Source organism: Monopterus albus, unplaced genomic scaffold (genome assembly GCF_001952655.1).
Source record: "Monopterus albus unplaced genomic scaffold, M_albus_1.0 scaffold13.1, whole genome shotgun sequence".
NCBI lineage: Eukaryota > Metazoa > Chordata > Actinopteri > Synbranchiformes > Synbranchidae > Monopterus > Monopterus albus.
The window spans coordinates 675,167-695,003 of NW_018127893.1; the positions used below are offsets into that span (position 1 = coordinate 675,167).

At 40.5% G+C, this 19,837-nt stretch overlaps 4 protein-coding genes across 14 annotated transcripts in view; 3 read left to right on the plus strand and 1 right to left on the minus strand.

Annotated features, from left to right (window-relative positions):
- tmed8 (transmembrane p24 trafficking protein 8) overlaps window positions 1–2,423 on the plus strand; it is a 5,563-nt gene extending 3,140 nt beyond the window's left edge. For 3 of the 4 annotated variants that reach the window (XM_020591204.1, XM_020591205.1, XM_020591206.1), the window contains 5 exons: window positions 16–64; window positions 190–277; window positions 366–447; window positions 647–940; window positions 1,158–2,423. In XM_020591204.1, coding sequence (XP_020446860.1) covers window positions 16–64; window positions 190–277; window positions 366–447; window positions 647–940; window positions 1,158–1,378 — 734 coding nt within the window. In that variant the 3' untranslated portion in view covers window positions 1,379–2,423. The remainder of the gene's footprint in view (window positions 1–15; window positions 65–189; window positions 278–365; window positions 448–646; window positions 941–1,157) is intronic. The other variant, XM_020591207.1, reaches the window with a different exon arrangement.
- Window positions 2,424–6,921: 4,498 nt separating this feature from the next.
- On the plus strand, window positions 6,922–10,476 carry LOC109955158 (rab9 effector protein with kelch motifs). Of its 5 annotated transcripts, none has more exons than XM_020591047.1 (13): window positions 6,922–7,087; window positions 7,165–7,335; window positions 7,414–7,516; window positions 7,649–7,771; window positions 7,854–7,967; window positions 8,054–8,231; window positions 8,314–8,442; window positions 8,581–8,768; window positions 8,860–9,056; window positions 9,141–9,232; window positions 9,318–9,372; window positions 9,641–9,738; window positions 9,898–10,476. In XM_020591047.1, the coding sequence occupies exons 1-13, from the start codon at window positions 7,026–7,028 to the stop codon at window positions 10,125–10,127; spliced, it is 1,740 nt and encodes a 579-aa protein (XP_020446703.1). In that variant the 5' UTR covers window positions 6,922–7,025; the 3' UTR covers window positions 10,128–10,476. The 5 variants fall into 5 exon arrangements, with proteins under 5 accessions (XP_020446703.1, XP_020446702.1, XP_020446701.1 ...); XM_020591046.1 differs by having other exon boundaries at window positions 6,923–7,087; window positions 7,845–7,967; window positions 8,860–9,050; XM_020591045.1 differs by having other exon boundaries at window positions 6,924–7,087; window positions 7,845–7,967.
- gstz1 (glutathione S-transferase zeta 1) lies at window positions 10,184–13,700 on the minus strand. Of its 3 annotated transcripts, none has more exons than XM_020591054.1 (9): window positions 13,636–13,700; window positions 12,375–12,426; window positions 12,230–12,297; window positions 11,623–11,703; window positions 11,411–11,536; window positions 11,135–11,210; window positions 10,993–11,045; window positions 10,860–10,909; window positions 10,184–10,666 (listed from the first exon to the last, which is right to left on the minus strand). In XM_020591054.1, the coding sequence occupies exons 1-9, from the start codon at window positions 13,651–13,653 to the stop codon at window positions 10,540–10,542; spliced, it is 651 nt and encodes a 216-aa protein (XP_020446710.1). In that variant the 5' UTR covers window positions 13,654–13,700; the 3' UTR covers window positions 10,184–10,539. The 3 variants fall into 3 exon arrangements, with proteins under 3 accessions (XP_020446710.1, XP_020446708.1, XP_020446709.1); XM_020591052.1 differs by lacking the exon at window positions 13,636–13,700 and adding an exon at window positions 12,767–13,029; XM_020591053.1 differs by lacking the exon at window positions 13,636–13,700 and adding an exon at window positions 12,527–12,751.
- On the plus strand, window positions 10,817–19,772 carry aldh6a1 (aldehyde dehydrogenase 6 family, member A1). 2 transcript variants are annotated; one of them, XM_020591051.1, is made up of 13 exons: window positions 10,817–10,916; window positions 11,417–11,563; window positions 13,774–13,815; window positions 13,908–13,982; window positions 14,648–14,809; window positions 15,116–15,194; window positions 15,503–15,805; window positions 16,611–16,732; window positions 17,021–17,210; window positions 17,660–17,841; window positions 17,943–18,122; window positions 18,943–19,041; window positions 19,131–19,772. In XM_020591051.1, exons 3-13 carry the CDS (start codon window positions 13,795–13,797, stop codon window positions 19,233–19,235), a joined length of 1,518 nt encoding a protein of 505 aa, XP_020446707.1. In that variant the 5' UTR covers window positions 10,817–10,916; window positions 11,417–11,563; window positions 13,774–13,794; the 3' UTR covers window positions 19,236–19,772. The 2 variants fall into 2 exon arrangements, with proteins under 2 accessions (XP_020446707.1, XP_020446706.1); XM_020591050.1 differs by lacking the exons at window positions 10,817–10,916; window positions 11,417–11,563 and adding an exon at window positions 13,176–13,354.
- Window positions 19,773–19,837: the final 65 nt, after the last annotated feature.

Below are 19,837 nucleotides of genomic sequence, written 5' to 3' on the forward strand. Positions count from 1 at the left end.
CCCTCTCCTTTTCCCCTTTCCCTGGAATACCATCCGAACAGTGCGACAGTAGACCGACGGACAGGTAACCTGTTGCTGCAGAAAGTATTTAAGGACTGATACGTACCGCTAGTTATGCTTATTGCAGCCTAATGGGATCGCCATAAAACTATTGTAATTTATTTTTTGCTGCTGTTTTGTCGTCTTTAGGCTCCAGAACACGGATCTTTCACAGAGCTTTACCCAGTCCAAAACTAATATGGATGAAACCAAGGAGGACTCAGAGCATCACTCAGAGGTAGATAAGCTGTTACTGCATGGCAATAAACAGTACAATCTAATGCAATATCTCTGTAACAATATGTCTGGTGTGTGTGCACTTTGAGGGTAATGAAGAAGCCCCTTCTGAGCCAGCCCCTGGGGAAGGGGCTGAGGAGAACAACAGTGCTGCAAGCTGTGAAAAGAAAGGTGAGGGCTAGCTGAGTGTGTTGTCCTTTGTTACACCTGTGATTTGGATTTAGAGATTTAATACATCTGGTACAAATGGTGTAATGGAAGCTATAATAAGACAAATCAAAAATTCTAGAGGGTTTATTTAAGCTTGATAACTATCAAAGTTGCTGTGATGTTTGTGGACACACCGCTGTGTGCTCTTCCTGATATGCAGCCCAGATGCCGCCCCTGATGCCCCCAGCAACATGGACATCTGTTGCACTGAAGGAGCTGAAGGAAAAACTTCGACCGGAGAAGGACAGTGTGGTGACAGTGTACCGAGGCGACATCATGACAGTTAACGTGCCCACTGTGCCCGAGGCCAAAAAAGTGTGCTGGGAGTTTGCTACAGATGGTTATGACATCGGCTTTGGCATATATTTTGACTGGACTCCTGTCACAAACCGATCTATCACAGTGCACATCAGTGAGTCAAGTGATGATGAAGATGAAGAGGAGGACCTAGCAGGTCAGTTAATGTTTAGTAAATTATAAATTAGACTGACCTAAACCTAGCTCACGCTGACGTAGACTTGTTTTAAACCTTTTACTGAGTGATGTCTGGAAACATGTCAGTCACTCTGTATCTATAAAACAGACCACAATTATGTTTGTATGTGTTTCACAACAGCAGCACTGATCTGACCATTGTGTTGACTTTGTGGTTTATGTGATTCGTGTTGCAGCACCTGCTACCAATGGGGACGTTGAAAAGGGCTCCAAGATTCAAACCACCAAGTCCAACTTAGCTGAAGTCTTACCTGTATATCGCCAGGACAGTCACTTGTTGGTCCATGGGGGGAGCCACGATTTTCCAGGTGACGGCACTTACCTGCTGAAATTTGACAACTCCTACTCACTATGGCGAAATAAAACTCTTTACTACAGGGTTTATTATAGTGACTGAGATGCCAGTTTGTTGTTTATGAATAATAATATTATTCCTAAGAATGATCAACTATTTTTGATCCCACACTTGGCAAAAGATGAAGTCATAATATAAAAGGTTATATACAGGCATATCTATTTTTTATCACTATCAGCTTGTGGCGCCTCATATTTAATTACCAGACAATTTTGAATGCAACATTTGCTCTGGTGTCTTGCTAATAGATATTTGAAGAAGCCTTGGATATGTGCCATGTTCCCATGTGAGCACTGTGCTGTTGGGTAAAGTGCCCATCATAAAACACATATGGTCTTCAGCTGTAACATTTCTATGTGATCAGGGAACACCTGTGCAGAGTTTATTCACCATGCCAGGTACTTAATCGGCAGTTGTTTTTTTTTTTCTGTTGCGTGCGTACACCTTGTTCCACTGCTTTGTTGTTGTTACTTGTTTTTACCCCTCTGCCTCATAGCATAATTCTATTTTAATCTATGTTGACTCCAGTCATGATAGAGGTATAGAAGACAAACTGTAGAAAGACGTGTCTACAGTCACAGTGTGTGTTGGTAACAGATGTAAGTTGAATGTGCTGAAAAAAAAAGTAACAGTTTCACAGAGTGCACTTTTTATGACATAAATAAAAGCCATCCCTTATCACGTGTTATGTAATATCGATTCAATGTATACGTTTGCTGTGCCCTTCTTTTTTTAACAGTGTCAGAGGTAGAGAGGAGTTATACCATTTCATCTAAATATATTTTGTGCACAGGTTTATGTAACTGAAGGTCACTGTGTTTGTTTTTGAGTATCCTCAGTGCCACGGGCACACTTTGAATTTGATTGTGTTGAAAACTTTTGTACCTTCATGTTTCTAAAATTGATGCTTCTATCACATTCACATATGTGCATGTTTCCAAAGTGCTGGCACAGATTTGGTTCTAATGCCGTGTACAATGTAAAGTGGCTGGTTTAAGGCTTCACACATTTGCTGTACTATTTACTGTAAGTTATGTTAATTTGTTTCTGAAATTTATATTCCAAAATAAAGAGAAGATTGTCTAGTTTTCTTGGAGATTCATTTGAGGATTCGATCAACCCTTAAAAAGACTCTGAACAACGTATTCACTGTGATTAACGTAAAAAATATTTATCTTGAAGATTGCTGTCTCCCGTTTCATAACAGTCTCACTGCAGATCCAGAATTAGAAAGCGCTACAGGATCGTCCCTTGTGTTTCCATTAAAGAATGACATTAGGGGATTGATGTAATTGTCGAGGTACTGATGAAACCAGGTTTTATTTTCAGGTCTCCTCAAAGGACAGTCAGAATCATAGGCATCGTTAGACCTCTTTTACCAGGGCACATGCCCCAGTATTGACCTGCTGTGCCCCACTAAAATCACACATTTGTGTTTTAACAAGCTCCTATATTTGGCAGGGGATTAATTTAAACAGATAATAAAAGAAATGTTTTGTTGTTCCACTGTCAAAGCAAAATACAAGCTGAGGTGCAAGTGGGTCAAGGTTTGTACAGAGATGCTGGAAAAAGAGCTGAGCGCTCTTCTCTCTCCCTCAGTGCCACTCTAGTGTTACTTTAAGGAGTTTGACCTCTCATCATTTCCTCTGGTTCTGTTCATTTCCTGTCTCCTGTCATCTTCATTAAGTCACTAAAAGGACTTCACACTCCAGCGGACCAAAGGCTGTGACACTAAGTCTGAACATCCAAAAAGAAAAGGCCTGAGAACCAAGTTCTACTTGTCACATGCCCACCTCCTGGTGGTTGGAGTATGGTGTTATGCATCCCTGTTTGCTGTAGGGCCCTGTTAAGTTTTTGTTTAGGTCTCAGAAAGGACAGGTGTTGCTATTGTATGTACGCTGACGGCCAGTGCAGAAGATACTACAGTGGTATTCAACTCAAGATTTAATTGTGCTTTCCCTTATGTGGCTTCATGTATGCATATAAAGAAAAGCATACTTAATATATACTGTCTTAATATTATTAAAACCAATTTTTGTGCAGCCTTACTTATTGAAGAAATAAAAACATTCAAGAATTGTTGTGCTCAGATTGATTTGAAATCCTTTCCAGTGTTCCTATTGCTCTCCAGTGTTTTTAGACATCATTAAACCATCTTTTCACTGCCTGAGTTTAGTTAACTCAGAGGTGAGCTTGTGCATGATGACTATAAAAAGCCATAATCAATGGAGCTTTGATACTAAGATTCATTGTGGCAGTGGGTAAACAAAGAGCAGAGCCACCATTTTAATCCAGCAACAGGTAAAGAGCCTGAATTGGACTGAAATAAAGATCAATAAGTTTGCTCATTCATTTGTTTAGTAAATTTCTTTAATAGATGGTAAAGGGCTGGATTCCTACCATTTCTTACATTAATCTAAATAGGCTGTATTTATTCAGCTGTGAGCTGGTGGGAATGTGACTCACCCTACCAGCTGTTCTTGTGCACCTGCACCACCTCAGGAACCCAGTTAATGCAAACCACAAATTTATTATGGTGACTTGAGGACACCATTTGTATACAAGTAATAAAAAGATAAAGAAAGAGAGAAGACATGAGATTAAGGGATCTTTTGTGTCTTTTTTTATGTTTGCTTTGCATCTCTTTGTGGTCATTTTGTATCCTTGTGCTGTCAGTTTGTGTCTGTTGCATTAATCTCTAGCTTTGAAACCAAATAAAGTTACCTTCAAAAGGTAGCTTCTGTTGGCATCATCCCTGTACTTTACCCAAAGTAAGATGTATATGAGGAGTTGGGGGGGACTGAAAGACAGAAAACTTAACTGCTCTGTTGAGTAATTAATTCATTTTATAGGCAAAAATGCCAAGAAAATCTAGTTTCAGCTGTGTTAATATTTGCTGGTTTTCTTAGACTTTCATTATAAACTAAACAATGGCAAATGTCTTTCAGTTCAGGACTGCTGATCGTCACAAAATAGACATTATGTGGATCACAGTTAATCTATTCATTAAGAAAATAACTGGCATGCTAATTGATAATGAACATAATTGGTTGCTGCTTTATAATAGATGACAAGCTTAGGTTAAAACATTTAAACAGAATAGAAACATGACTATGTGCTTATGCCCTAGCGCCCTCTAATGCACACTGCTGGGAAATCAGGAGAAACTATCAGTCAAACTGCTAAGGTAATATTTATATAGGCTGATTTTATTTAGAATAATCCTACAGTTTTGCCTCCAGAGTCTATTTTAATAATTTGATGAAGCCTCTACACACCAATAGTCCCACTATTGAGATCTTCTCAAGACTGTTTTATCCAACCAAACAGTCCTATTCAGTTTTACTATCATGACAAAAAACACCAAAGTAAACACCACTGCTGAAGATGGAAACAGTTAATTTAGGACAAAGATACAAGTAATTATGTAAAGCTGTATTTTTACATTTGTTTTTCAAAATACAGGTGCTTTTGTTTTGCAAAAGACAAGTACTGACATATTGCAGACCCTCCACGCCACACCCTACACATTCCACACATCCCTGCCCATTGTATCCTCTGCCTTGTGGGTGCAACACCCACTGGACAGACACAATAAAAATAACATTTCCAGTGTGGTTCTTAGCACAACTGATATCACAGCTGAGCAAGATGGCCAAACGTATGTCTGTTGAGAGCGCCTTGAAATTTATTTTCAAAGACACTGAAGCTGTGGGCCATGTTGTAGAAGAAGCAGCCTCAGATTGTGAGGATCACATTTCTGAAAACTCAGTCTCGGAGAAGAAGAAGAAATTGAGCCATCTGCAGAGCCCAAGTATTTTTGTGACACTCATGCTTTGCTAGAGAGAACGGTGTTATTTTCAAACTGAAATTCATGATCTTTCCATTGTTCTAGGCTGTGCACCATGGCAGCAAAAAGATGCACCACCAGGAGTACCACATTAATTCATAAATGTAATCTAACAAAGGTAAAGGGCAAATGTAAACATCTGTTGAGTATTTTAACATAAAACAGTTTGATTGTGGTGAATTAGAAAGCCAAAAACCTCTGTGGGTCACCGGTGACCCACGAACACTGGCAGTGTAACCACACACAAGGGCTAATTCATAAAAAACTGTAACTGAAATAAATGGGTTGTGAAAACTACAGATATGAAGCTGAAGCATGTTTCTGCAGACTGTTTGTTATTGGTGGAAGATGGGCAGGGTTAGATTCTGAGTCAAAAGTAGTTCAAGATTCTTCTCTTCAGCACCAAGGACAGCGCACATTGTTTCACTTTAAGTTCCTTATTTCTTTTGCTGATAGAAAGTGACCAAACAAAAATCCAGCATGTTAGTTTTGCTTTCATGAGAACAAACATAACATTCAGTATCCTGTGCTAACTTACATGTAACATCTGGTGAAGTCGTAGCAGTAATACATAAAGTTGGATTTACTGCACTAAACATTTTTAAATGTAAGCGGCTGTGGGCTCATTCCACTTCTTTGGCCATGTGTAACATTACTGACCTCTATAGAAAGTCTCCAAGCTACCTTCAAAAATCTGGTAGTGTTTGTTAGAAACAAGCATGAATCATGAAACTAATCATTTCTTGTTAACATCTGGTATATTTTCCTTAAGTATAAATATGTGGTTATTAAATATATTCTTTAACATTAGGTTCCTGCTTCTTTGTCATTGGTTTAAGATTGTTTTACTGCCACAATGTATACTTGTATTTCCATAAATTATACATTTATTATTGAGGTCATAGTTAAAGGTGGTGGTGTACTATTCAGAGGTGTTTCTAATATTCTGACCCTGTCATGTATGTAGGTTGGGAGGACAAAAATATAGAGACACTTCTAAATGTAGTCCAGTGCAACACCATGACCTCAATAAACAGATAACTGAATTTATACTTTTATGAAAATTTTACCAAAAAAATGGAACAGGTTGAGCTTCCTAAACACAAATGTTAAGGCAAAAGTGTTGCATTGAAGTACATGTAATTGTACAGGTGTACCTAATAAAGTGGCCAGTCAGTGTACATCACACGCAGTGGTTTGTTAAAGTTGGACTTTTAATTATGCATTTAATGAATAACCTGTAACATATTTGATGCTTTTGTCACACAATCCAAATAATGTTTGTTTTATAGACATTTAACAAACAAGTGAACATGAGGCAGGAAGGGAAAATGTGGAGAAAGATGGCAGGGACCTCTATGGAGACAGCTGTGTCACCACCAGATATGCATTACACAATACAATTTCAAAGTAATTGGAAAATTGATATGTTTTGTGGCTTTATGAGTTACAAAACATGGTTAGATTGTTTTTTAAATTCATGATTTGTTGATAGACAAATCAAACTGGGGCTACTTGACAGTCAAATTAGTTATTGGAAAACGCAGAGCAATGAAAAAAAGCACAATACAGGGCCAGACCTTTTCACCATAAAAACATGTTGATAATGTTCTTAATGTATGTTGAAATATTTTCATAAAGACGAACATCTCCAGAAATCCAGACTCACCATACCTAAAACTGAAATTAATTGTACTGCGTCACAGGTGCGTTTACTGAGGTCTCGAGATCGACTCAGCCAATCAGGGGCCTCTACTGGAGTTCCGGGTTGTGCCTATTATGAACAGCAGCAGAGTTTTTTTTTTTGTCTGGACGAGTCAACTCTGATTCTGCAGCACCATGGGGGGCATGCATTTTTACGTTCTTTGGTCCATGCGTGACGCTCCCCGTCAGTTCATCAGGTATGCGTTCTCGAAAACCCGCGCACAACTCTTTTCACGCCCATTCAAACACGTTGACCGACTCTTACGCTCCGCAGCAAATCTAACCGAAGGTGCTTCCAAGTCCACATCCCGCTGCCTCTTCCTAAACAGCTGGTCATCTTTGGTCTTGGAGAGTGGAAATGCAGCAAGACAACAATCTCAGTCGAGGTGCTGGTCAGTGCAGAGGTGCCGGCCCAGAAAATTGGGACTCTGACATCTCAAGCCAGGTATGTGGAGGAAAGTCCCTAACTACTTTCCACAAATCAAACTTAAGTGTAAATTGGTGAGCTTGTCTTTGAATGCAGGTGCCTGACCTGGGAGGGTGAATGGAGCGGTGATATTATCACAGGGGCAGCGGAGAGGGGCAGGAAAGGAGTCTATGGCAAGATTGTGCTCACAATGTGTGAAGTAAATAAGTTACCTGACCCCTGTTAATAAGGAAAATGCTCTTAAATATTCTAAATCTTTACTGTGTCTCATAACTATCCATATTAAAGTAGTAATCACTGTTTGTTTTGTGCAATTACTTCCTGTGCTCAGCCAGAGAATAAAACCAGTGTCCTCAGCAGTACTCCTCTGGTTAAAAGAAAATGTCTGTTCCCAGAACAGCACGAAGAAACGGATCTCTCCAGCACGTTACACCAAAGTACTGAAAATGAAATGGTGAGATTAAGGGTTAAATTTGTGCTCTAGCAGTCCTCACTTTGTTCTGATGTCTTGTAATTGTTCATTTAAGTCCTTGCAGATAACTCCCAACATCTCACACCTGGGCGACAGTGTTTGCTATGCTGAAATCCAAGTGAATAAAATAGACACCAGTGATTTCAGAGTGGGAGATAAAGCCCAAGCCTGGCCTAAGGTAAAGAGTCATGCTTGAGAATGTATACGTGTCTGCATGTTGAGGTAAATTAATGCATTCTTTTATGTGCTCTGTACTGCTAAAAGGATGAGACTCCTAGACATGCAGTCATTGGCAAGAGAGGCCAGCTGACACGGAGAGCAGAGGACATGGACAGCCTCGCTGATGACATAGACCAGGTTTCAACCCCCAAGAGAAGGAGGCTGTCCACAATGAACAGCGAAAAAGAAACAAGTGAGCAGATAAAGACTGAGAACAGAGAAGGTCAGGAACAAAAGCATTACAACCATTGTGGTCTCATTTGAAGACACAACATGGGTTTTGACAGCAGTCTCGCCTTGATTAGTTTTAGTGAGCCCAACAATGAGATGGAACCACACGATGTGTCTAAGTGACCCTGGCACTGCCATCCTCATTGGAGGGCAGACTGCAGATCAGAACTACTGCAAGGACTCCCTGTGGAAGCTCGAGTTAGGTCAGTGGCCATGCAAACATTAATTGGACATTAATTGGTCTATGTCCATAAAACAACAAATGTGTACAGCTCTGAAGATCATGTGAAATACTTATTTTGAAGTGCATTTTAACATTTGCTTACCTGAACTCTTCCCAGACAATGAAATATGGTCCCCCATGAGCTCCTCTGCTTCTGGACCTGTACCACCATGCGCCCAAGGACACTCTGCTACCTATGACCCAGACTCTAAGGCAGTCTTTGTTTATGGTGGCCTGAGGGAGAGGCAGTGCTACAGTGAGCTCTATATCCTCAGTACTCTGACCTGGAAGTGGAAACTTGTCACTGTGGGTTTGTTGTAAATCTGTTGTATTTCTTATCAAATACTCAGAGATGTAGGAAACTTTTTTTTTTTTTTGTGGATTTACCCTGTTGTAGACAAAAGGGAACATTCCAACTCTGGCATACCACTCTGCAACCTTTTATAAGAAAGAGCTTTTTGTTTTCGGCGGAGTTCGGCCGAGCCATTCTTCTGGGGAGAAATCCTGTAGTAATTCTCTGTACATCTTCAACCCAGAGTTTGAACTGTGGTACCAGCCTATTGTGGACGGGGACAGGCCTCTGCCCAGGTTTGGGTTAGTGTTCCTTTCAAAAGCAGCTCCAGTAAACTTACTGTCCTAAATTTCCTTCAGGAATAACGTTATGCTTGTACTGCACAGACACACAGCCACGCTTCTCTCACAGAGGTTGTTAATATTCGGTGGCCGAAGGACTGCAACCTACCTTAACGATCTCCATGTTTTAGATCTAGGTATGATGAGGATTAAATGATGGCATCAAGGGATAATTTTCTGTCCAGATTTCCACTGATCATTGTTTTCCTTAAATGAGGGAAGGATTCATGGAGTACACAGCTGTGAAGTGTGGGAACATGCCACCGCTGGCTCGAGGGTGGGTACTGAACTAATTAATCTTGACAGGTCATCAGTGTAGCCATGTGGTTTCTCAGCCAGAACTGAATTTAAATTTGATCTATTTTAATAAAGGTTTATTGTATCCTCGCTAAAAGATGATGGCATCTTTCTGCACTGTTAATTTTTCTTTTTTTGCTATAAATGAAATAATAGAAATGAGTGGTTTTCAAATATGTAAAGGCTGCCTTTAGAACAGAAATGGCCCATATTGTATGTTAAAATCTTCCTTGCCTGTACATGGACAGGTTTCATGCAGCGCTCCCGGTTTCAGACAATAGGATTTTAGTTGGTGGAGGTTGCAGTACAATTGGAGCCCTGCAGGACGTACATGTATTCAACACTGGTGAGTACTTTATTTGTGCCGCTTCCATGTGATTATAGATGGCAAATCATATACTACTGTATCACTGTGATCCAATTTAGTCCACAATTGTTTGGCATTAAGACAGAAGTTTCTTTTGAGTCACATACATGCGGTTGTTCTGTCTGGAATTCTCCTCAGATACCAACATGTGGAGTTCAGTGGCATGTCCTCTGCTGTCCTCCAAGCCTCGGGCAGGACACAGCATGATAAGTTTGAGCTGCTCTATTCTAACAGACACTGAGAAGCATGAACAGGGTGAAAACGGTGACATCCATTGCACTTTGCTGGTGTTCGGCGGGTCAAACTGCTCTGGCACCTTCTACAATGACGCAGTCAAATGCACAGTGGAGATTCCTGGTGATAAATGATGGATTCATCAGGGAAGAAATCCAAACAGGACAGCAGATTTAATCTTTTGTAGTGGATCTGTTTTGTTATTGCTTCAGTTTCTTCATTGTAATTTTTATGACAGTCTGCAGTTTAGTCTTGACTAACCCTCCATACGCAGGCAATATGTGGCAAGCAGTGGGCAGGTGTTGCATTTTGCATAACAAATCCCTGATATGCATGTTTTGCACATCACTTTGTCCTTTACCTCTTCCCCACATATCCGCATGTATTTGACAGTAAAATGAAAGACTGAGAAAATGGATCAAGTTAAAATTTATATTAAAAGTGCTAATAAACATTAAACTCAGTTTACTTGCTTAAAACAAACTGTTTCCAAAGCATTTTATTTAAGGTACAAAGTTGCATCACTGTGAGAGCTGCTGAGCTGTTTCATGCATGAATATCAGCAGGTGTGTCAGGTTGGCAAGATGGGTGGCTCACTTTGAAAGCTTCAATCTCAACTAAGGTTTGATTTATCTTTTTGATAGTTGGATACTGCCCGACATCCACTTTGAACCTGTAGAGACGAGAGAAACAGTTAATACTTCTCTGTACAGGGTGTCTAAAGATCAGCAGGGCCTGGATAATGGACTGATCATTATTATTTATTATTATTATTATTATTGAACATTCATAGTGAAGTGCAAGAGTGTAACTCAAGTACAAAATGCTAGAACATGCTGATGTATTCTTGTTCACTGTGACCTTACCTCTCTGCATTGTAGACCTGTGGAACCAGGCAGATGTCAGCCATGGATATCTAAAAGGTAAGAAATGACCCCCATGGTAAATATCTTCTGCATATCATACTGTTAAGCTCCGATACAATGTCCACACTCTTACCTCATCACCCACACAGTATTTCCCTGCAGTCTGCTTCAGAATCGGCTCAAGAGCTGGAAAAGAGCAAAAGGTGTGCACAAGTAATATTGTAAATGTTTGTGATGGTAACAATGTACAGATAAGAAAACAGGTGTCCACCAACCTTGAAAACCACGTTCAATGAAATATTGCGCCCAGTGCACTTTGTCTGCTCCTATCTTCTGGATTACATGCAAATTCTGAAACAATTAAGAATTAATAATGTGAAGTTCCCTTTGTTATGACATTCAATGGCTCTATTATTTTATCAAGCCACATCTGAACATTTGACTTTTATGAACAAACACAGCAATACATCTCTGACTGTCTTCATCTCATCTGCTTGTGCTCCATGATTGGAGCATTAAGGCAAACAACATTTAGTCTGTGCTCTTCTCACCTGCAGAGGCTGTATCCCAGAGGCAATGAGATCACTTATCATTCGGACCTGGGCGCGTTTCTTTGAGTCTGCTGGAAGGAGCCGAGGCCCGGGTCTGGTCTCATCGATGTACTGGATCACTGCCAGCTGTGTGAGCAAGAAATTCTCATTAGAGTAAGCTACCTGCATAAAAAATGTTTTGTAAGATGACAAAGACGAGTATTTAGACTCACTGACTGCGAAAATGTGAAGCCATCAATTTCCACTGCAGGCACTTGTTGCATGGGGTTTAATGTTTTGAACTGCTCTGTGTGCTTGAGTGGACAGAGACCCTTTGTGAGATTTTTTTACAGCGTTTGTCTCACTAATAGCCAATAACATAACATGGTATCATGCTATAATGCATTAGATATACTGTAGGGTGGATTCAGCTAAAATGGGCCAAATAACACTCTGGTGTATTAGCTCTTTAAAACTTTATAACCGGTCACAGTGACTGACCTTACACTGTAACTACAACACCACTTGACAAGTATCAAGAGTTTTGATTGTTCTAAGTTTGCTGATGTGGACAGGGCAGAGTTTAGATTAAAGTCTCTCAAAGAAACTACATGGCAAGTGAGCATGGCAGAGCAAATGTCACTCATCACTAATAAGCTAATTACCAACAAAGAAATATGTTTTGACACTCAAAGTTGAAATTGAAGAAAAAAAAAACGTCTTTTTTTGTAAATATAAAAAACATAAAAATTAGGTACTGGCCTATTTTAGCTGACTCCACCCTAGATAATGCACAGCATGTCATCTCTGCAATGATATGGACCCTGTGAATCTCTGTACCTGCTGACCCCCGTCTTGGATTAGATTGACTGGAACCTGGTCATATTCGATACCTTTAAGAGCAAAAGCTGGTGCACAAAAAGTTAGATAATTATGTTAAAAGTGTTTAAACAGCTAAGCAAATAAATGCTGTGGCATGCCTTACCAATGCGAACCCTCCAGGAGCAGGAGCTTCGGAAGTATCCATGAAGAATTGGCTAAACAGAAACAAAACACAACACAGTCAGTCTGTGGAAAGCACTTTGCACTTCCCCTTGACATACTTATAGCCTACGTTCCACACATCTACTTGTTCACCTTAGTTTGGGTTGCCATGTCTCTTTGGTTTTAGATTTTACTCAACTAGACTCAATCATCTATTGCAAGCAGTTTTTCTGCAGTTGACCACATTCCAGCAGCCAATGGGATGTGCTCCTGCACTCCCTCCTACCTACTCTTTGGCCTATGACTATGCAACATTTATGCTTCGTATGTTTCATATTAGAGTCCTGGTGCGCGCACACACTTGGAAAGCAACGAATAGTTTTATTACAGTACCTTGGCAAGGCTAGCTAAGGACATTGTTGTGACGGTATCACCTAACGCTATGTTTAAGATGAGCTCTACTGTTTGCTGAAAGAGTCGTCGATTTATGTCCTGCACATTTCACAGTAAAATCCCACTTCTTGTCCCCTATGATGTGGATAATATATATCCATATAGTAACTGAGTAACGCTAGATGTTGAGAATGTAACACGTCTCACGGTCATAAACTATTCAGATACTGCTTATATAACTTCCAGCTGGCAAAATGAAGCTAGTTCAATGCTTTCATCCAATAGCTAGTTGAGTAGCTAGGATAAGGCGGGACGATCTAAAATCCAAAATAATGATTGGATAAAATACACCCAGAGTGAACCAATCATGTCACGTTGTTTATGGGAGTGCAGACACGAAGCCAATAGCAGGCGTTAGATTTCCTCAGAGCCCGCCCACAGGAAGTACACCTCCTGCAGGACAAAGCTGCAGAGAGCTGTTCTGCTGGCAGGTGGTCACCGTCTGACCTGACGTTTTTCCAAATCGAGTCGGCCTAGGACGTTTCCACCATGGCGTCAACAGTATTAAGATCAGTGCTAAAGTCAAAGGTAAAAGTGTTCAAGCGTTAAAATTCTCCTTAGTTGCAAATAAGCAGGTTTGACCATGCCACATTGTTTACAGAGTACAAGGTGTCGTTCTGTAGGATTTGGGTCTGGATTGCTTTACGGAGAGATTTATTTCTCAAATTAAGTCGTTTCACTTCTGATATCACATTTGATAGTTGCAGTTTTATTTGCAGTCTGTACAACATCCCTATAGTGCAAAGCAGCTGGGCTGCCTGAGCGTTTGCATATAACGTTACATTGTAGTTGCAAAACTTCTCACTTACTGGCTGGACTGCATTCATTTCTTCCAGTCCACTCCAGTTTGTCACCTTCAGGCCTTTTCATGACGCCACACTTAGGAGTTGCTGACTAATCTTATGCCTTTTGGAATGATTTCACATTCCATGCTGTTTCTTTCTCAGGTCCCACTTAAAGCTGGCTCTATGTGCTACTCCTCCTCAGTTGTGAGTTGAAACAGTGCACACTTAATTGTCTGCTGCTGTAGTTTATATTGTATGTCATACATAAATGTGCTGACTAACATTTCTCCTCACAGCCCACCACTAAACTGTTTATCGATGGCAAATTTGTTGAATCCAGTACTTCAGATTGGCTGGATATTCACAATCCTGTAAGTATTTCCCCAGGTGGGATCACAAAAAAAACACCTTCATGAATCTTTGCTGTGGTTTGATACTGATAATATGGCTCATGGCAGGGAACTGAGGAGTTACTTAACCAGTTACATGATGTTTATGTGAGTGCCTGTTGTACGAACTTTTTTCTGTGGTTGAACAGCTTTTATTACAGGTATTGTGTTTTGCTTTGTTGTTAGGTCCAAAGTGACCTGTTAATGTCACATGAAAATTAAGTGGATAAGTCTGACTTCTTCCTACTCCATTCAAGCATGTACTAGGTATAAGCAAATTGATATTGGATTAGCATTTGTTGGATATGTGTAAAATTATGTGTTGACATATCAACTGTCTTTACATGCTTGAAAGAATAAATAAATCAAATCAAAGTTAAATAATAGCAAAATATCAATCTTCACTGGTCAAAGAGAAACATTTCTTACATCCATAACAGCACATCATCAAAGATTCAGTGTCATTTGTTTCTAATAAACTCTGAACTACACATTTATGAAAACCCACATCTTTGTTGTATATCTGCTAGGATTAACTTATCTAACTTTTACTGGACTAAAACATCCCCTGAAAAGAAGAGTATTAATGCTGTAAAATGGCTCATCCTGATGGCCATCTTTTGTTTTTTTTTTCCCCTTCTCTGCAGGCTACCAATGAGGTGATTGCACGTGTACCCAAAGCTACCAAGTCGGAGATGTTGGCTGCTGTGGACTCGTGTTCCAAAGCCTTTCGGTCGTGGTCTGACACCTCCATCTTGGCTCGGCAGCAGGTTTTTCTGCGCTATCAGCAGCTTATCAAGGACAACATCGTAAGTCAAAGGGTTACGGTGCTACTGGAGACTCATTACACTTGTTCAGTTGCATTTAAGTTGTATCGAAGAGGATCTGGGCCACTGTACAGAATTTGAGTTCTCACTCTTTTCTAAGCATTCTGACTTATTTCTCAGTCAGAATTCTTAGAAAAAGTCAGAACTCATAACTTTTGTACAGTGGCCCAGATCCTCTTCTGTAAAGTTGAACATGTCACATTTGACCTTTTTACACTTTTGCACATTAGTTCAAATTAAAGCTGAAATTGAATACAAAAGATTCATGAGGATTGGCTTGTGTTTCAGAAAGAACTTGCCAAGGCCATCACACTGGAACAGGGAAAGACCCTTGCAGATGCAGAGGGGGATGTGTTCAGAGGACTGCGTAAGTTTCTCACTCACACTTGCACAGAAATGCTGTTACAAAGGCCATCAAATAGATTGAAATCTTACACAACATGCAAATGTTTGTCACAGCCTGAATGGTTAATGAGTTGTACTAGTTCTCTGACAGGATAAGATAAAATGGTGAAATATCTTTAAAGAAGAATGTTAACATTATTCCATTTTTTTTTTGGCCATTTTTGTATGAAATATGTGGATTAATACAGTGGTATCAAATTCTTCTTTCATTGCTTGACAACTGCAAAATACAAACCAAATTAACTTGTTTACCACTTTTTTTTTTGGCAGAGGTTGTGGAGCATGCCTGCAGCATTACCTTTCTGATGCTAGGGGAAACCCTGCCCTCCATCACCAAGGACATGGACACCCATACATACCGCTTGCCCCTCGGGGTGTGTGCCGGCATCGCCCCCTTCAACTTCCCTGCCATGATCCCTCTGTGGATGTTCCCCATGGGTATGGTGTGCGGCAACACCTACCTGATGAAGCCTTCGGAGCGGGTACCAACCTGCACCATGCTGTTGGCCAAGCTGCTGCAGGATGCTGGTGCTCCAGATGGGACGCTCAATGTCATTCACGGCCAACATGACGGTAAGAGTTTGGTTCTGTTACTTTAGCCTGGTAACAGAATTTGCCATTTTGTGTCTGAATCTATTCTACACCTAAAGTATAAGTACAAAGTAGTGTATCTGACGAACATCCAGTGGCTTCAAAGTATTCAGATGCTACTGTATATTAATGAGCCACATTGAGATTTGACATCTCCGCTCAATAACATGACATACAGAATCCCAGGTTCTGAAATGAACCCCTAAATCTGTGAATCGTTTATCAAATATGTCCAGTTCACTGTGTCCTTCTTTCAAACACAAGTAGCACTGAACTGATTAGTCACTATACAAATATTTCACAATTGATTAATTCCTAGTCAATTATCAAAGCAAAAGTCCAAGTTAAAGCTACTCTGGTGGATTTTTTAAGATAAGCAGAATACACGTAGGTTTAGAATTGTTAGTTGGACTAAAGTAAGTTGATTTAGCTGACAAATTGTCCATCTTTACCATTTTTTGACATTTTATAGGTGAAACAACTTTCAGGAGATTCAATAATAACAAGCCTTAGCTGCAGCCCCATATCAAACTAAAACAAACATTCAGTGACATTTTGGGGGTACATTGGTCACTGTCAAAAATGAGACATGTATAAACCCAGTTTCGTTTCTTAATGATTTTTCTATTTTATTTCAGAACAGACCAGAAACCTAACAGTTTTTTTTATACCTTGGGTTAACTGCATGATATTGTGTGTAATGCAGTCTCACACAGCTTTTGGTTGTTTATGGTTGTTTATTACTGTGGCTGATTAAAAGATGTCTAATAGTTTTTGTCTGTCACAGCTGTGAAATTCATCTGTGACCATCCAGCCATCAGGTCAATCAGCTTTGTTGGCTCAAACCGAGCCGGGGAGTATATATACGAGAGGGGCTCTAAAAATGGCAAGAGGGTTCAGTCAAACATGGTGAGTGTCAAATGATAATGCAGTGCAAGTATAATGTCTGACTTACTATAAGTGTCCAGAAGGTGGCAGCATTGGCTAACAGGCTGTTGTACTTTGGACCCTATTGTTGCTGCTCCTCACTTTTTTAAAATTTGTCTATTAATCCTGTCACATGGACTAAAATTTGGATAGGTTTATTATTTAAAATGTGTAGTAGGTCATTTGTTTATAATTTCCTGACATAATGTTCTCACAGTTGCTGTAATGTGGAGATCAAACAGAAAGCTAACCACTACTAGTGTACTGCAGGGAGCCAAGAACCATGGTGTGGTGATGCCTGATGCCAACAAAGAGAACACTCTGAACCAACTTGTGGGTGCAGCGTTCGGGGCAGCGGGACAGCGCTGCATGGCTCTGTCCACAGCCATCTTGGTGGGTGAGGCACGGAGCTGGCTGCCAGAGCTGGTCGAACGTGCCAAGGGTCTGTGCGTGAATGCAGGTATGCTCGCCATTGCCCTTCACCTCTGTTTGTCCTAAAACTCCTGTTCCCCCAAGGGCCTTTGGTTTAGTCATCTTGGGGCCACCCACGCCGCCCTAACCACACCTCTCGCCTTTTTGCTCTGGTGGAACTTCACACTGGAGTCAGCTGGGAGAGAGGGAGCTTGTTGAGTCAGCCATGCTGGAAATTTGTGGCAAGATTCTGCGGCTCAGGCCTAAATAGCGACTCAGAGCATCAAAGTCTTTGAGAAAGGAAAGTGATATGAAGTAAAATAGAATTTTTATCTCCATGTTTGCAGTGATAACTCATTTGTGTAGTAGGGGTTTCCTGTCTAAGTATCCATTTTTTAGGGAGTGTCTCATGATGTCCATCGTGGCTTTTGCATGTTTACATCACATGAGTGCCATAGCATGTAACCTTACAGCTCGTTGTTTCTGGGGTCCTGCTAGGAGACCAGCCTGGTGCAGATGTGGGGCCTCTAATCTCTCCCCAGGCCAAGCAGAGAGTCTGCAGTCTGATTCAGAGTGGGGTGGATGAGGGAGCAAAGTTGCTTCTGGATGGCCGAAACGTTAAGGTCAAGGGTTATGAGGAAGGCAACTTTGTGGGTCCCACCATCCTCAGCAATGTCACAGTATGTGGGTTTATATCTTTAAGTGCACATTAATATACATTTGGATCCGAGTACCATTAACTGAACTACTAGTGAAAGTGTTCACCCTTGTTCTTTCGCAGCCTGAGATGAAGTGCTACACTGAAGAGATCTTTGGTCCTGTGTTGGTTGTTCTTGAGGCAGACACTCTAGATGATGCCATCAGTTTGGTTAACAGAAACCCTTATGGCAATGGTACAGCTATCTTCACCACAAATGGCGCCACTGCACGCAAATACACTCACGATGTGGATGTGGGCCAGGTGAGATGCTAGAGCCTCTGAAAGCGTTGTTTTGGGAGAATGGAGACATTAACATCCCTCTGTCATGTCCATGCAGCAGCTCTCAACAGTGAGCACATTACACTTCAGACTGAAAACCTTCACATACCCAAAAAAAATAATGTTCCATGTCAAGTATAGCCTTGTTTGCTTCTAACTTAAAATACACACCTTCGGCATCCCCCTTCCCTCCACCAGGCAGGACTAGAAATAGCTACTACAAATATGTCTGTTAAATGAAAACGGGGACACAGACAATTTTCCGGGTAGTGTTCAAGGAGGGGAAATCTTAAAATTAAACTGAAGGGATTCCTAGGGTCCTGTTCACTGTTTAAGCATAAATATGGCTAGTTTTTTTTACCCTGTTTGCTTGTGGAGCCTAGCTATGCCCTGTGTTTGCTGTTCACATGTCGGGGAATGCTGTGCAGGCCATGTGCTGTACTCCTGTCCAAACCTCCGTGCAACAAACATCTACTTTTCCTTTTTTTTTTCTTTCCCTTGCCAAAAGGTCTTAGTGTCCAAACTTATTCTTGCTGTTTCAAACATTCTAAACCAAGCATGCTATGCCACTATTGCCTTCATAACAAAATGGTTTATTTAGTTCTTCCTCCCTTTCATAAGAGCATGCTGCGCTTTCAAATATATAAGCCACAAGTTTAGCCATGTGATCATGTCCGCTTGTTTTTTTAAACAGCATCTCATCATCTGCATCTAACTTATCCTAGCAATTTGGGAATTCGGGGAATTGTTTTACAAAACTTACATTTATGGAGATGAAAGGGACAATACTTGTTTTCTGCAGGTTGGAGTCAATGTTCCCATTCCTGTGCCGCTGCCAATGTTCTCCTTTACGGGCTCAAGAGGATCCTTCAGAGGGGATGTGAACTTCTACGGCAAACAGGTACCAAGCAAACTACTGTGTCCTGTTATTACAGGTATAAAGGAAAACGTGGCAGTTAATGATGTAAATGTTTTTATTTTTCTCTCCAGGGCATCCAGTTTTACACACAACTCAAAACTGTAACTTCACAATGGAAAGCTGAAGATGCTACTTTGCAAAGCCCTGCAGTTACCATGCCCACTATGGGCCGCTAAAGGCTTAGAGTGCTGCTCTTCAGTCAGATAAACCACAACACCTACAATAATTAACCCTTCTTTTGGGCACAGAACAGACTTAAGTTCAATGTGAATAGTTAAAGTATATTATAGAACTCCCCTCCCCTCAATGATTTAATACTAAACATGTATAGAAGCTCTGAAAATGTAAACCACTGAGCTTCAGCAATGTTTGTTTGGAGCAATGTCATTTCCTCAAATAAAATTTGCATCAAAACCTGTGTACTTACTTCGAGTGGAGTGTGCATAATCTCCATGAATGAAGGTTGCCATGGACACACTGCATTGTACCCACCCCCCCGTGGCCCACCATCCAATTATTTACAGATTTTGTATATTACCTGGACCATAGTCAAAAAGTACTTCCTAACTGATTGAAATGATCTTTAAACAGGCTAAATGTTTGAAAGCAAGGAATCACAAGCCATATGTGTACTCACTCACTGGCCATTTTAATAAGTACACCTGTACAACACTTCCACCTTAACATCTGTTTATAAAGCTCAAAATGTTTGTTTTTAGTGAAATTGTCATGAATGTATAAATTCAGTCATGTTGTACTGGACTACATTATATTCAGA